Source organism: Poecilia reticulata, linkage group LG6 (assembly GCF_000633615.1).
Source record: "Poecilia reticulata strain Guanapo linkage group LG6, Guppy_female_1.0+MT, whole genome shotgun sequence".
Lineage (NCBI taxonomy): Eukaryota > Metazoa > Chordata > Actinopteri > Cyprinodontiformes > Poeciliidae > Poecilia > Poecilia reticulata.
In genome coordinates this window covers 24,066,598-24,080,759 of record NC_024336.1, presented here as the reverse complement: position 1 = coordinate 24,080,759, position 14,162 = coordinate 24,066,598, and the positions used below count along the sequence as shown (strand labels likewise).

The window sequence follows — 14,162 nt, the reverse complement described above, 5'->3', positions numbered from 1 at the left end:
ACACCAACAAGTCAATTGATGATTATTCTATCATCAACTGACTTGTTGATAGCTTTTAAATTAAGTTCAGAATTTCTTCACATTACACAGCTAGAAGATCACAGCTTTGGCTGCCAGAAAACCCGTCGGCCATCTACAAAAAAGGTGGGATGTCCTGCAGCCATATCAATCAGCAAGATTGCAACATTCCCTAAGTTCAAGGTTGGTGTAGTCTAATAAAAGATAAGTTCTGGTTTATTTATTTTTTTGGTTTTCGTTGTACAATCTGGCAGTTAAACCAGATAACCCATTGCCCTCTCTAGTTTACAGGATTCAAAATGTACAAAAAGTAAATTTTATCTGAATTCTTCTTTGCCTTCCTCCTTGTCTTAATTTTCTCATGTTAGGTGGTGGACAGTGCAGAAAGGAGTAAGAAGGCAGCTTCAAAAATGCTGAGATTGGCCCTGGAGAGAGACCCGGTCATTTGGGAAACACGCTATGCTGTCCTACATTCGAACGAGCATGCGGGACATGCAAATGGGAGACATGGTAAGAAAGTATTTAAAAAATATATATATTTTGCACAAATGTTTTTGAGATTAAAGTTTTATCTAGAAATAAATAAATGAATAAACTGTGGTTCCCTTTCTTGTCCTTAAAGAAGGAGATGCGACCTCACGATCTGGCATGATCTCATGCAAACGAGCAAGGAAGTCAGATCTGAGAAGGAAATGCGTCAAACTCACCAAACAACTCCTGGACAGCTTGAACTCTATTGAGGACTATCATACCCTTGAGGAGGTTTCACAAGTTTTAAGCACCCTGCTGAAAGACTTGGTTCGACTGAACAGCAAGATGGAGGGAAAGTCTCTTCATCCTGAAGCCAAGAACTCTAGAGCTTTATCTGAAGTTCCAGCCCTGCTCTCACAGAGGGACCCCGAGGAACCTGAATCTGCGCACAGTGATTGTTTAGGAGCTCGGGCAGCCAGTGACCAGGAACTCACCGGTTAAACGTCCCAATTTAACATTTCCAGACTTTTAAAGCTTTTTGTTTTGCTTTTGTTTAGATTGTTTGGTGTTCCTGTTACCGGGAGTTAATGACTCCATTGCCTGTCTGTAGGATGTCCTCATATGTGCACATTTTGTGAGGCTGGTTTACGTTTTTGTCTTACCACAGGTGTGTTTACAGGGTAAGATTTTGCAACTTTGTTACTTAGAAATTTGATTTTTTTTTTTTTTTTAATAACAAAGATATTAGTTAAAATTAGTCTAAATTAGTCCTTTTACATTTCTGAAAAAAATCTTGGATTTTTTTTATTGCCATATAGTTAAAGGAAAAGCACTGTGCATTTTGATTAGTAATATTAGTAATTACTGACTAAACTGGTCTCTAGACAGTTAGCACTATTATTTTTTGCCAAAGGATAAACTCTGAAGTCTATAAAATGCCACTGGACTCTTTAAAATGCTAGGAAATTTTGAAATAAAATTATCATTTTATCTTTCATCTGGATAATGAACAGAGCATATGACCAAACCAGCCCAGAAATGGTTCACCTGACATAAAATTAGTCTTTGCAATACTGTGGAAATGATCTAAAGATTATATCCCTCCAACCTTGTGCAACCTGAGTGCTTTCCCTTGAAAACAACAAGGTAACCTTGTCAGAAATAATGGTGTGTCCTGTTTCACTTAATGACTGCTGGAGATGGACATTAGCTTCCCCCCTGAGAGGTGATAAATAAAGTGCTCAAAAAAAATTGGAATATTGCCAGTAAAATTTGTAGCAAGTATTTTTTTTTTTGTTTGTTTGTTTTTGCAAATCTTCAGCCAGGCTGTTCAATTTATCTATGAATATGTTTGCTTTTAAAGATTTTTTTTAAGAATATAAGCTTCAATTATTGTGTTTATTGTTATTTAAAAAGGCAAGTTGTTCTTGCTACAGAAACTTTATTTCAAAATCTAATTTAGTCATCTGGATAGTCACATAACCAAAAGTGTCAATAAATAATTTTTTATTTCATTATGGGTTTTATTTCCATTCATTTAAACTTGATGCATTGATGAAATAATCCTTTAACAGAGCAGGTCAGAACCCACTTATACCTGTTTTCAGACAGCTCAGCAGAGGTTTAAGACCGTAAAACAAGGTAATAGCCCCAGTTGGATTTCCAACCAAACTTACGTAATATTGGTTAAAAAGCTGCTCAGTGATGCAAGAACTTAAAGGATTAGTGTTAGTGCCTGTTCAGACCGTGATTATGTTTACTGAAGCTTATCAGAACAAGAAGGGCTGTGATTTCTCTTATTTTTTATAGTTCAAAGCCCTACTCATTATACCAGGCTAAGAGGGAAAAAAAAGAAAAGAAAATACAGCTCATAATGATTAACAGTACCATCATGTTTAATCACGGCTGCACAGTGGTGCAGTTGGTAGAGCTGTTGCCTTGCAGCAAGAAGGTTCTGGGTTCAATTCCCGGCCCGGTCTTTCTGCATGGAGTTTGCATGTTCTCCCTGTGCATGCGTGGGTTTTCTGCTGGTACTCTGGTTTCCTACCACAGTCCAAAAACATGACTGTCAGGTTAATTGGCCTCTCCAAATTGTCCCTAGGTGTGAGTGTGTGTGTGCATGGTTGTGTGTCTCTGTGTTGCCCTGCGACAGACTGSCGACCTGTCCAGGGTGTACCCCACCTCTCGCCCGGAACGTTAGCTGGAGATAGGCACCAGCAACCCTCCCGACCCCACTGAGGGACAAGGGTGTAAGAAAATGCATGGATGGATGGATCATGTTTAATTGTAGTGTGCATCACCACTGCTTTGTTTAGCAATTTATGTTTTAATATATTAGATTTAATGAGCTTTTATCATATTATAGTACATCTGTCCATTTGTTAGGCTTTCTTAATAAACTACTGAATATAGAAATGCGTCTTCATATTGATCATGTACACCCCTATATATTATTTTACCACTATGTGGCGCCAAAGTGTTATACAGACTTGTCATTCACCTGAGTAAAACTGTCACTATCTATAGTATTAGAATGCTTAGAGAGAATGTTGAATAGTATTTTAGATAATGTTAAATGAAACAAACTAACTTGATATAAATTATATATGCTAATTTTTTTTTTAATTAAACATTTTTTACTTTTTTGGCAGATAGTAACACTCTGCAACGGAGCCAGAAATGTTGCTTTCAGACCCTGTGACCTGACCTGCAGACAAACAAAAATGAGTTTAGCTGCAAGCGCTGCCACTGCAAGCTCAGCACCTATTGGATTCCAAGAACTGAGGATATTCCAACTCATGCTTCAAACAAAATAGGTCAGAGTCCAGTTCTCCATGTTTCCAGGTGAATCAGCAATGGCCTCAACAAAGCTGCCCCAGTTGGCTTTCAAACGAGTCTAGCACAACATTAAAAAAAGGAAATAAGAAAAAACACTCCACAGCTCTATTCGGTGTCCACGTCATGGACACTATTGCGCACATATGGGGAAGTATCAGGTATCGGCCAAAAGTATAATAATTAAAACAAATCTTTAAAGGGGATGCTGAAGTGTAGGATTAGGTAGTGAGATGATGCTCTGCAGTATTTTGCTCAACAAACTAAAATTTAAATGACTAATATGGTAATGATATAAACTGAAAAAGCAGCTATTAAATGCAGCTGTTTTAATTAGAGTAGGAAGACATCAGAGTCCTTAGTGGGTTCATCAATAAATAAAACGTTACTTTTTCAAAGACAAAAAATAAGTTTTAGAATCCAAATGTTTATGAGGGTTCGCCATGAAAAAAAACTGCATGAGGATAAAATTCAACTACTTCCTTTGTAAAATCTTAAGTGCAAAAAAAATAAATTTACGTGAGACAACAACACATGTGGATTGAGGATCTGACAACTTAGAAAATGTCACGTTCTCATCTTCCGGGACACTAGGTGGCGATAGAGTCTCAGGTTACAACACAAGTAAAGACGATTCTTCTTGGCACCCACAGAAGAAGGTAATCATTTACACTTGGTGAAAGGTGTTTAATCTATTGAACTGCAGGTGAAAAGTCACGGAAGCGACAGGAACAACAGAATATACTTCTACAAGGGGAGTGCCAGCCAATCGCTAAAGAAGAAGAAAGGGCGTATTTAAGTAACGTTAACTGTGTGGTCAGCTGACAGTTGCTTAAGTCCACCTTTATCCTGAAGCTCTAAAATACTGCGCAGTTGATCTTACTGCGAAAAAGTATTTCACTGCATCTAAGTGGATCTGAGGTAAGGCTACATTCCCACAAAAAACAACGTTTTCGTGAATTAACTCACTGAAACACTTGTCCAACAACCGTGAGTGAACGGAAGTTATTTTAGTTTATGCTAATGCTAAAATCAGATGATCTGGCAATCATTTTATCTTCTAGATTTAAAATCACGAAGAAACGTATCTTTAATTGCTCAATATCGCAACCATGTGAAATAAAAATCTTGCACACTAAATATCCCACAAATATATAGGGGGAAAAAAGGAAAAATAAATTAACTGTTTTGATATTTTACTTATTCTTTATTTTTCTTCGGTTTTAAACTGTTATTCATTTGCATATTTCTATTTTAAAAAGCATGTTTTTAATCTAAGAATTTTCATCATTGTTTTAGTGGAAAAAATATTTGATATATTTTTTAAAAATATATATTTAATTTAATAAAAGGAGTGTTGACAATGTTTTCTGTGAGAGCATTGCTTTGGGTTAAAATGTCTAATTCTTGCTGTTGCTTCACTACTACGTGTCAATTATGTGTGAAACAGAAACTGTGTACTTTCCCTCAGGTTTTAACAATGGAGAATGAGGGAGAAGTGAAAACTGAAGAGGAAAAAGCTGAGTCATTCCCACAAACACAGCAACTGTGCCGCTTCTTCTCCCAAGGACGGCACTGTCATTTTGGCAAGAGGTGTAGATTTCTGCATGTAAGAGAAGATGGAAAAGATCATGAAAAGAAAACTTTTGAGTCACCCAGCCAGCCTGATTTTACTCCGTCAAATTCTCAGGACGGTGGTCAATTTGAGGGAGACAATTCGGCACTTGCCCACAACCCAAAGTTTGCCCCAGGCTCTGCCCGCCGCCCTTGTCGCTACTTTCTCTCTGGACATTGCACCATGGAGGACAGATGTCGCTTCTGGCACCCGCCACAGTTGCCTCCATTGGACGACCCGTCTGCTGCTGCTGTTCAGAGTAAATCCACACCCCGCCATCCTCCGGAGCCCCATCCCGGTGGCCTGCAGGAGGTGAAGCTGTGCGAAATGACCGAGGACACGGCCAAGCAGCTGCGAGACACAGAGATCAGGCAGCTGAAGAAGCGTTTCCCCAAAGATCAACTGATCATTCAGGAGAGAAGTGACGGCAAACTGACATATTACAGGGCTTCTGTAGAGGCCACGGATCCAGACTGGGTAACACTCTTGTTGTTCATTAAAAACATTATTTTTTTATAGTTTATCCAGGTACATTTTATTATTGTGAATGAACAAACATTGGTTGTGGTACTGGAGCCATATCCAGCCTGTTGAAACGAGTGATCTGATCATTTTGCGTTATTACAGCCTTTTGATCTCAAAGAAGTTGACATCATGGTTAGCTTCCCAGACAACTACCCCCTTGAGGTAAAGAACACAGTTTTACTACTAAGAAAACATGACACAATATCATGTTAACTGCCTGACATGCAATAAACACCTCTTGATCTCTATGTTTCCACAGATTTTCACATTAGAGATCCCACTGGACCAGAACTTGCCTTCAGTCATGGCAAAGTAGATGATTTTTTTTTACATGTACAGTTAAGTGTTGCCTGTAATATTACAGGTATTTCTGTACATGTTTGGCTGTGCAGGCATGTGCAGGAAGCGTCTTTGGAGTGGCTTCAGGCTAAGCATGCTACCAATCAGCTGCTGGGAAAGGTGGAGCTGCTGTTTCGTCCTTTTGTTCGGTGGCTGGATCGGAGTTTGGAGAGGCTGTTCACCGAAGGAGCCAGACAGGTGAGGCAGTAACAACGGATGAAAATAATTATTTATGACGTCTGGATACATATGAAAAAGAATAATTAAACATGGAAAGAAGAAAAATTCATCAGTTTGTTTTATTTCCTTTTTTTAATTGAGCTAATAGTTTGTGGGTTTTTTTTTTAAAGTGCTTTTATTTCAAGCCTGACCTCTACAGAAATAGCTGAAAGTTGGTCATTATAAATGTGGGAATCATAAAATAGTTTTTAAAAATACTAGAAATTGGTCCCGTGAATTGAACCTTGAATTATTTAGATAAAAGAATATTCAGGGTTGAATGGTCCAGTCTAACTGCGCATAGGCGACTTGCAAAAGAGATTGGAAAATATTTTCAGTCTCTAGATTTGCAGAACTGTCAGAGACATCCACAGATTGCCTGCAGCATTTTTGTAGATTAACAAAAAAAATGTTGAAAAGGTTGTATTTGGAGGAAATCTGAATGCAGTGATGGAGGGTCAGCTCTGCTTTCCTTCCTTTGTAATTCTCCTTGAAGAGTTTACTGCAGAACTTGATGAAAATACAATTCATCAATCCTTGTTGTTTTGCCTTTGTTCTAGCTTAAGAAAGACATCGATTTAGAAAAAGCCGGCCTGCAGTTTATAACGTACCAGGAACTCCAGATTTCAGTGACTGAAACCTCTGACCCTGCTTCTGGTGTCGTCGGTGACGAGGACGCCTGTAACTCGACTGAAAAGACAGAAGATCTGGACTCTGAGGAAGAAGAACACCAGAAGCCCATACAGAGTGATGAAGGTCAGCTGCTGGAGGAAGATGCGAGCCATCTGGTGGAGAACATCAGAATCAGCGATCCCCGCAGAGGCACCGAGGTCAAGCTGCTGGGCCTCAGGCTGGGGGAAAACACTGCCACCGTTACTGCCCAACGGATTACCGTTTGTCTGCAGTGTAACAGGTAATTTATTCGAAAACACAAAAATGATTTCTTTCCTTTTGATCCGATTCTGAGAGTCGAACCCGACCAGTCGCTGCTTTTTGCTGGCTTCAGGTGCAAGGTGACTGCCGATCTGACTCTTACTGGAAGGACAGCCTGCTCGGCTCAGTGTGAAAAATGTAATGCGGACATAAATGCTGCATTCAGGCCCTGCATGATCCACCATTACAGCGACGTCCTGGGATACCTGGACCTTCAAAACGCCACCGCCTCTGACCTTGTACTTCAGGACTGCGACCTGACTGTGGGATGCCTCAGCTGCTCTCAGGAGATCCCGGTGGAGGTGGTCAACATCAGAAAAGGCCATCAAAGATGGGCGGAGTACATATCATATCACTTAACTTATCTTCTCTCTCTTTTGTTTTTTTTATTAGAGCGTTTTCTATGGACAAACAAAGGAGTTCAACTGTGAGAATTGCCACAGCAAATTCAGCATCCTGGCTGAGAGCACGAGGTTCCAGTACATTCAGCCTCGCTCCTCCAGCAAAACAGGTCAGAGCCCACTTTGCTTTCACATGGATCAGCAGAAGGTTTATAATCTTACAACAAGAAGGCTGCCCCAGTTGGATTTCCAACCAAACTTGCATAATGTTGTTCAAAAAGCTGCTCAGCGTGCGGAAAAACCTAAAGTATTAGCATTAGTACGTTTCCAGATCGCCATTAACTTTCGCTGCACCCAATTATTCCTCCCCGCAGGTCTGAGTGCCGTCAGCTACAAAACAATAAGAGATCCAGCAGTCCAGAAGGGGAAGCCGCTGCCGGATAAAGGAACGTGTAAACATTTCAAGCAGAGCCATCGCTGGCTCAGGTATCGTCCCTATAGTGACCCTTATTTAACGTTGCTATCAATGTCGCAGCCCTGGGAAACAATCTCCCCCTCATATTGCCAGGTTTCCCTGCTGTGGTCGGACTTATGCCTGTGATGTGTGCCATGACGAGAATCAGGACCATCCCATGGAACTCGCCACCAGGATGATCTGTGGATTTTGCGCCAAAGAGCAGGTGGAGGATACATTTTCATTCAGTTGGCTCTTAAAAATATTTCTCTTGTTAAACTGGCAGATTTAAAGATGAAACGACAACAACAAGAATAATCCTAGCTTTTTGCTTTGAAGGTTTGCTAGGGTTTTTTAATGGGAGTTTCTGCTGTTTGACGTTGCAGCCGTACGGTAACGGAAAGCCTTGCGTCAGCTGTGGGAGCATGATGACGAGAGGCACGCGCACCAGCCACTGGGAGGGAGGGCTGGGATGCAGAAATAAAGTCAAAATGAGCAGGTACAACTCCACATGGCATAAACTGACATCTTTGGCAAAGTTCAGTACCAGGATGGATGGTGGTGCCTAATATATTTGCTCTCTTCTCTCTGTAGAAATGATCGACAAAAACACACCAGCAACAACAAAACGGTTTCAAGGAAGGCGGCCAGCGAGAAGAAGTAAAGAGCCTTTTTGCTATTGTTGTGAATAAGTGGCGTCATTCATAAACCACAACAATTTTAACTATTTTGATCTCTTCTCAAAATAAATCACGTTCTATTGGTTATTCCGTATGTGTGTGTTGTTTTTTTTTTTAAATCTCTTTTGAAACTTCGTCCAGAGAAACATTCTACATCTGTGATGGAATCACAACTGTAAGGCCAAGCTGAACATCAGGGTCCACTGATAAGAGAGTCTTTGATCTATAACTAGTGAGTTGACAACTCACTTGTTTAAAATGGAAATTGAAATCTCGGCAGGAAACAAAGCCGATTTTAACCGCAAGATTCATTGTTTCATTCACCCTTATGAACCATTTTTGGAAACAATTAGTCTGAGTTGTCTTGAGCCATGACATGGACTTTTATGAAAAAGATTTTGCTTCGTAGAAAATACAATGTGCAGATTGATTTTTTTTTTTGTTGTATTTTACATTGAATTAAGCAGCTTAAGTTACTTAATAAAAGGAAACAAATCCAATCAGACTTACTAACGTAGAAACTCAGGTGATGCATAATGATAAAATATTTTAAAGTTTGGGTTGTCAATTCAACCTCTGTAATTTTGGTGCTTTTTAGATGGTTTGTTTCTAATTTGCATTTGTTGGAGGAGATTGGGTGGGTGCATAATATCTAGTTACATATAAAAAGATATGGTATAGCGGAATTACACTTAAAATATTTTTTTCCCCCAAAAATTAAAATAAATATAAGTAGTTACTACCCACCTCTGATCATCTGTTGAATCCTGTTTGAAATCWTTCTTCTGAAGATGAGCTTTTCCAGGTTCTTTGTTTAGAAGTGCCTAATAACAGATAAACATTCGGATTTGCTACTTGCAGTGCATCCCAAAAGTATTTGCACCCCTAGAACGTGTTCACATTTTGTACACTTCTACAAAATGAATTAATGAGTTAGTTCAGCAAAAAGCAGGATATATTTAAAAAGTGGGGAAAAAAATATGCAAGGTTTTATGAACACAAGTCTAAGAAATATACTGCCCCTACTGAATTAGCCACTAATGAATTTGCTTCTTCAGCAACATCATGAAGATCAAGAAAYACACCAGACAGACATGAGTTCATAGTTTGCAGCAATATCCCAAGGACAGCATTATTCAGAGAAGAGGCCAAGTCGGCCATGACTAATTCATTTATTTACTGCTCCACATTTTCTTTGCTAGACGATGACATGAAGCCAACAGGGAATTTTGAACGTCTGTCTGCTACCTGATTGCTGAAAACTGGGTTATGTAGCAAACAGTTACTCAGACCGCCCAAGTCACTCTGCCAAACAATGCTTAGTAAGGGATACTGTAATGTTGTAAACTGACCAAGTCATAGAGCTGACCCTAATTCAGAGAAACTGCAAAAGCAAACAGCACATTTCAGGAAACTCACCAACATGAATGGGTACATGCTGTTCTGTTGGGAGGAATGTGCTGCATTCCTCCAAGATAATATGGAGGAATTATCGATACAGTGTGCTGTCCTGTTTTCAGATCATTGCATTAAATGCATAAATGTGTCAATTTCAAAATAAATCATCGACACCAATTAGCATTTCTACAAATATCTGTTCAAGACAGATATAAAAATGTGTAAACAGTGATTTTGATGGGATTAACCTTTTCATGCATAGTGGTCACTACAGTGGACAGCTATCTAAAAGCCATTTTCTTGTGCTTCTTGTGGATTTTTATGTTGTAAATGGAGACAAATCACTGAAGTGGACACTAATGCATCATAAAATATTATCAACTATCCAAAATGGATTGAAAAAAAAAATGGATTGATATGCTTGAATAAGCGTATCAACTGACCCGGTCCCTCCTTCACGACTTTTGCAGGTAACCCCCTAAAGAACAATACTACTCATGTATTTTTCAAATAACTTTAGTAAAAAATAAAATAAAATCCTACTTTTTTTTATGTATTAAGAAAATCAATGAAGGTTTTGAAAAAAATCCTGATACAAAGAATCATAATTCATGCATAAAAAGGTTAAAACAAACACTCTTGATTTGTCTTCTATTTATGATGGATTACACCTAATCTGAAGCTCTTTGTTTCTTGTGTAACAAGCACAAGTAGCATAACTACTTGTGCTTGTTAAGCTCAAGTAGTTATGTTTTGGCACACGTTGGTTGCCATACATCACCTCAGTTTCTACGTTGGTAAGTCGGATTGGATTTTTTTCCTTGTAATAAGTAACTTAAGCTGCTTAATTCAATGTAAAATACAAAAAATAAATCTGTGTACATTGTATTTGATACCAAGAAAGCAAAATCTTTTTCATAGAAATCCATGTCATGGCTCGAGACAACTTGGACTAATTGTTTCCAAAGATGGTTCATAAGGGTGAATAAAACAATGAATCTTGCTGTTAAAATTGGCTTTGTTTCCTGCCGAGACTTCAATTTCTTTTTTAATCAAGTGGGTTGTAATCAATCTGGGCTGAGCTGAAGGAGAGTTTAAGAGAGGTTTTGGAGTGATACAAAAACATTGTACAAAAAAAATGATCAAAGATTTGTCTGTTTCTATGATCCGACCTTGTAAAATGTTACAGGAGAAAATAAACTGTTGTCTTATTTGTGAAAGTGGAGCAGAGCGACAGCTAACTGTAACTACTGAACTGGAGAGTTTCAAATCTTCCATCCATTTTCTTACACCCTTGTCCCTCAGTGGGCTCGGGAGGTTTGCTGGTGCCTATCTCCAGCAAGCTTACCGGGCGAGAGGCGGGGTACACCCTGGACAGGTCGCCAGTCTGTCGCAGGCCAACACAGAGACACACAACCATGCACACACACACTCACACTCACACCTACGGGCAATTTGGAGAGGCCAATTAACCTGACAGTCATGTTTTTGGACAGTGGGAGGAAACCGGAGTACCTGGAGAAAACCCACGCATGCACAGGGAGAACATGCAAACTCCACGCAGAAAGACCCGGGCTGGGAATCGAACCCAGAGCCTTCTTGCTGCAAGGCAACAGCTCTACCAACTGCTCCACTGTGCAGCCCCTAGTTCCAAATCTTACTTTCTTAAAATAGCATATATTTGCATCCCTTTCTAATTAATGTACTCATTAAAAATTCAATCTTTCAACATTTTTCTCTGATTTGCTTCTACGGTGAAAGATTTTCTTTTAAGGCATTTACAATTTTCTATATGTAATTATATATGGACCCACATCAATTTCAAGTTTGAACTATTTATGTCAGAAAACTCTTCATTAACGGGATTCATGAGCAAAATCTTCCTGAATAAAATTCCTTCAACATTTGAGYCTTTGTGTAAGAAGATTGTCAGAAACAATAAACAAGACAAATTTAACTGTTTCTCCTCTGGATATTAAATATAATGTGCAAACACYACATTAGGTTTCAATAAATTATATTGCATGCGTCTGCTTTATAAATAGATGTTTATTGAACAAAAGCTGAAACACATTTAAATATTTGTACAAGTTYAATGCATTTTTAAAAATGCTAATAATGCAAGAAGTGCAGCAGCAAAATAAAGAGATTTAACAAGACAACATATTTATAAAAGAGGCATTATTTACAGAATTGTGTTGACTATTGTTTTGTGTTAATCAACGTTTTTCTTCTTCAGAGACACRGCAGTGCCGAAGATCCGGTCCCAGTGGCTGAAGAAGGGAGCGTAGTTGCTGCTGGGCTTCTGGTGGTGCAAGTCGTGGGCCGGGGCGCCCCCCAGCAGACCGAAGGGCACCAGGTGGTTCAGGGTCCAGGGCAGGTCGTAGCCTATGTGGTCCTCCACGGACATCCAGATGCTCAGAACTGTTATGCACCATGTGCTCAGTGGGTGACACCTCAAAAGAATCGGGTCCAGGTTGCTCCAGAAGCCCACGGTCATCAGTTCTGGAATGCTGAGCTGCTCCGTGGACCAGGAGAATGGAGCCATGTACTCATGGTGGACTGCATGCACCCAGCGGTACAGCTGCAGGTTCTTGTGGTGCACAAAGTGCCAGATGAAGTACTGGGTGTCAAAGAGGAGCAGTATAGCCAGTCCTTCGGAGAACAACTGGTATAACGTAGGAGCATCTCGCGGCAGGGTTGGTGTTGGCAGTATGAACATGCCGATTATGACAGCCGGTAGAACAAAAAATATGTGGTTATAGAGAGATGTCATGAAGCTCTTGGCCATCATTMCYAGCGTTGGCCTCCTGTCTTGCTGGATCTTATACTTGTGGAACAAAGGGACCCTTTCCCCCAAGAGGTCCAACACAGCAAAAGGCAAACTAAAGCAAAAGTAGCTGGAGAAGGCGAGGATGACGGGCAAAAAGGGAGACGAGACGAGAGACAGGTGGTGAAGAAGGAGATGGTCCCAGAAGGGCTGCAGGAGACGGTCGGACGCCCTGAAATGAGGGGACCTCAGAGAGAGCTCACTGATGTTCAGCATCTTTCTGTTTGGGGCTGCTGCTGCTGATCGAGATGAGATCTGGCTTTATATAGTGGAGATCAACAAACAGGACTTTGCTCTCAGCCAAAAAAAAAAGAAAGAAAACGCCTGCTTTTCTCCTCACAAGAGCTCAACGTGTGCCAAAACATACCTATGTGAGCTTACCAAGCACGTTCATTAGACACAAGAAACAAAGGGCTTCAGATTATGTTTAATCCAGCATAAATAGAAAACAGATCAAGAGTGTTTGTCTGCATTTCTAACGTAAAAATGTTTCTAAAGTAGAAACTGAGGTGATGTATGTTGATAAAATATTTTAAAGTTACAATTGTCAATTCAACCTCCTTAATTTTGTTGCTTTTTATACGGTTTATGTTTCTAATTTGTATTAGCTGGAGGAGATTGGGTGGGTGCATAATATCTAATTATAAATGAATTATAAAAATAAGCAACATTTGTGTGATGCACAGGGTTGGTCATATCCAGAGTTGGGTAGAGTAGCCAAAAATCATACTTCAGTATAAAAGTCACACTACTTCAGATTTCAATATTTTACTCAAAGTAAAAAGTAGCCATCTAAGAAATTAATCAAGTCAAAGTATTTCAGAAAAAGGCTAAGTACTGAGTAACTGATCATAAAGTTGAGTTTAATATTTTACAATGATGCCATCAGACAAAATTATAGACGTCTGTACATATTCTGGTATTTTAAAGGCTAAAGTGAGAAAACAACACATGTTTAAATAATTACGAAATAAATTCTCAACAAAAGAAAGCTCTTTTTCAGTATAAAACTTATCTCACTAATACTTGACAGCAAGTGCTGTACCTGCATGTTAAAACAGTGTAAAGTGCTTCCAGTTTATTGTGTGGTGTTCACTTGACCTCCAAATGGCACAAGGTCAGCAGAAAGTAATAGAACAAAGCTTGTGTACAAACAAGATGTCCCACTTTGACCAAAACTGCAATTTGGAAGAACTGCAACATACTGTATTTGTTCTTCATTCAGTGAAGTTAAGTACCCAGTACAGTAAGAGAAGGCATACTTCTTTATTATAACATAGAAGTGAAAGATATGGTATAGTGGAATTACACTTAAAATATTTTTTCCCCCGAAAAATTACTAAAGTAAATATAAGTAGTTACTAAATAACTTCTGCATCGTCATTTATTTCCTCAAGATAAACTACCGGCTCCTCAAATGGATTAACACAACGTTGCATTCTCTTTAAAGAACGAGATCACGGATACAAGCGGCCGAAATGGGTTTCCTCCGCAGGGTGGCTGG

At 39.4% G+C, this 14,162-nt stretch overlaps 3 protein-coding genes across 4 annotated transcripts in view; 2 read left to right on the top strand and 1 right to left on the bottom strand.

Moving 5' to 3' along the window:
- The window catches only part of LOC103466609 (uncharacterized), a 2,631-nt gene extending 1,152 nt beyond the window's left edge, over window positions 1–1,479 (top strand). For both annotated transcript variants that reach the window (XM_008412310.2, XM_008412311.2), the window contains exons 3-5: window positions 91–201; window positions 387–528; window positions 641–1,479. In XM_008412310.2, coding sequence (XP_008410532.1) covers window positions 91–201; window positions 387–528; window positions 641–990 — 603 coding nt within the window. In that variant the 3' untranslated portion in view covers window positions 991–1,479. The remainder of the gene's footprint in view (window positions 1–90; window positions 202–386; window positions 529–640) is intronic.
- A 2,450-nt stretch (window positions 1,480–3,929) lies between these two features.
- On the top strand, window positions 3,930–8,517 carry LOC103466610 (uncharacterized). The gene is made up of 12 exons (XM_008412312.2): window positions 3,930–4,245; window positions 4,796–5,416; window positions 5,567–5,626; window positions 5,724–5,776; window positions 5,857–6,001; window positions 6,583–6,935; window positions 7,029–7,257; window positions 7,349–7,466; window positions 7,671–7,782; window positions 7,865–7,976; window positions 8,137–8,249; window positions 8,345–8,517. The coding sequence occupies exons 2-12, from the start codon at window positions 4,805–4,807 to the stop codon at window positions 8,412–8,414; spliced, it is 1,977 nt and encodes a 658-aa protein (XP_008410534.1). The 5' UTR covers window positions 3,930–4,245; window positions 4,796–4,804; the 3' UTR covers window positions 8,415–8,517.
- A 3,340-nt stretch (window positions 8,518–11,857) lies between these two features.
- Window positions 11,858–13,141, bottom strand: LOC103466611 (cholesterol 25-hydroxylase-like protein 1, member 1). Its single transcript, XM_008412314.2, has one exon. The coding sequence runs from the start codon at window positions 12,872–12,874 to the stop codon at window positions 12,044–12,046; it is 831 nt and encodes a 276-aa protein (XP_008410536.1). The 5' UTR covers window positions 12,875–13,141; the 3' UTR covers window positions 11,858–12,043.
- Between the last annotated feature and the right edge of the window lie 1,021 nt (window positions 13,142–14,162).

What these genes read in the sequence shown, in the direction of transcription:
- LOC103466610 (XM_008412312.2), top strand. Translation starts at nt 4,805, where the DNA reads ATGGAGAATGAGGGAGAAGTGAAAACTGAAGAGGAAAAAGCTGAGTCA. An exon ending in GTTTGTCTGCAGTGTAACAG is followed by an intron (nt 6,936 to 7,028) that starts GTAATTTATTCG and finishes TGCTGGCTTCAG; the next exon opens with GTGCAAGGTGACTGCCGATC. An exon ending in CTCAGGAGATCCCGGTGGAG is followed by an intron (nt 7,258 to 7,348) that starts GTGGTCAACATC and finishes TTTTTTTATTAG; the next exon opens with AGCGTTTTCTATGGACAAAC.